General features: G+C 62.4%; 1 protein-coding gene across 1 annotated transcript in view; it reads right to left on the bottom strand.

Annotated features, from left to right (window-relative positions):
• Positions 1-1,641, bottom strand: part of INTS1 (integrator complex subunit 1) — a 50,166-nt gene that overhangs the window by 44,136 nt on the left and 4,389 nt on the right. The window contains exons 4-8 of the mRNA XM_015565161.1: positions 1,537-1,641; positions 1,129-1,288; positions 879-984; positions 105-291; positions 3-23 (exon numbers count right to left, since the gene is read on the bottom strand). The exon at positions 1,537-1,641 is cut by the window's right edge and continues 13 nt beyond it. Of these exons, the coding sequence (XP_015420647.1) occupies positions 3-23; positions 105-291; positions 879-984; positions 1,129-1,288; positions 1,537-1,641 (579 nt within the window). The remainder of the gene's footprint in view (positions 1-2; positions 24-104; positions 292-878; positions 985-1,128; positions 1,289-1,536) is intronic.

Here is a 1,641-nt window from a genome sequence, read left to right as displayed (position 1 = left end):
AGGTCCTGGGCCGGCCGCGTCAGCTGCAGGGAGGCCGAGTCACCACCAGCCCCGAGACTCGGCCACAGGCCGCGCCCAGGAGGAGACCCGTGTGCCGCCCTCACCTTGGGGTTCTGCAGCCACATCTCCAGCTTCTGCACCGTCATCAGCCGCACCTCCTTGTAGCCGCAGGTGGAGGTGAGGAGCCGCAGGAGGTTCCGTGAGACATTGTCGATGGGCTGGCGCCGGTTGAGCTGGTCCCGCAGCATGTCCAGAACATACTCCTCCACGCTCTCCGCGAGGTCTTCATACCTAGGCCAGGGGGGAGGAAGGGAGGAGGCAGGAGGGAGGGAGGGCGGCTCTCCTCCGAGCCCACCACCTGCCTTCCAGCCAGCCAGCCACACACACACACAACCATCCACCACACACACGGAAGCACATATACTCACATACACTTACACACATACACTCACCCACTCACACATTGACACACACACTGACACACACACACTCGTTCTCAAACACTGACACACTTACACACATACACTCACCCACTCACACACACATTGACACAGACACACACACACACGCACACTCGTTCTCAAACACACACACACTTACTGACACACTTACACTCACCCACTCACACACACACTCACACACACACATGCACACTCGCTCTCACACACACACTGACACACACACATGCTCACTCACACACTCACATGCACTCGCTCTCACACACACTGACACACTCACTGACACACATGCACACTCGCTCTCACATGCACACTCACTGACACACTCACATGCACACTCGCTCTCACATTCACACTCACACACACACACACACACACTGACACACTCACACTCACAGCTGGGGCCGGGCCGCACCCTACCTGGGCATGAGCTGGCCCTCCTGCTCCGGGCTCAGCTTCTCCTCGGCGATCAGCAGCTCCGTCTGGCTGTCCTCCTCCTCAGTGAGGGAGGGGTGCGGGCTGCTCCCTGCAGATGGAGGCCTCATGGAACATGCACCTGCCTGTCCCGTGAGCACCTATTCCCCTAATGCCGGGCTCCCTGGTGGGAGTAACCCCAGCCCCCCCTTCCGCTGAAAACCCCGTTCCCTCCCCAGGCGGACCGGCTTCTCACCAGCACTGAGGTCCCCTCCGCTGCGCCCGGCCTCCCCCTGCAGGAGCATGCTCTTGGGGGGCATCCTGGTGTTGAACGCCGTCTGGATGTTGTCCACGAATGCCTTGCAGTGCGGGCTGTCCACCCAGATCCGCTCCCCCAGGGAGTCCTCGATGTACACCTGCGGGGACAGAGGCTGGCGTCCAGGCCCCCGGGCAGCTCGAGCGCTGGGCCGCGGGGAGAAGCAAGGCAAGGGCTTTCCCACACGCTGCCAGCGCCTGGAGGGGGCTCCCAGGAACCGCCAGCGGCCCGTGCAGGAGAGAAGACGCCCAGGGCCGGCGAACAGCCACCCCGAGGGAACGCTGCTGGCTTCTTTCTCCTCCTCCCGGGCACTCGGTCCTCTCCCCCCACGGCAGGGGGGTGACGCACCTTGACAAAGATCTCGGGCCAGTTCTCGTCCTCCTCGTAGGCGGCCATGAGCAGGCTGCAGGCCAGCACGGACACCAGGCTGTTGCCCTTGGCCTTGAAGTTGAT

Source organism: Myotis davidii, unplaced genomic scaffold (genome assembly GCF_000327345.1).
Source record: "Myotis davidii unplaced genomic scaffold, ASM32734v1 scaffold399, whole genome shotgun sequence".
In the NCBI taxonomy this organism is placed as follows: Eukaryota; Metazoa; Chordata; class Mammalia; order Chiroptera; family Vespertilionidae; genus Myotis; species Myotis davidii.
This window is presented reverse-complemented; position numbering and strand designations above follow the sequence as displayed.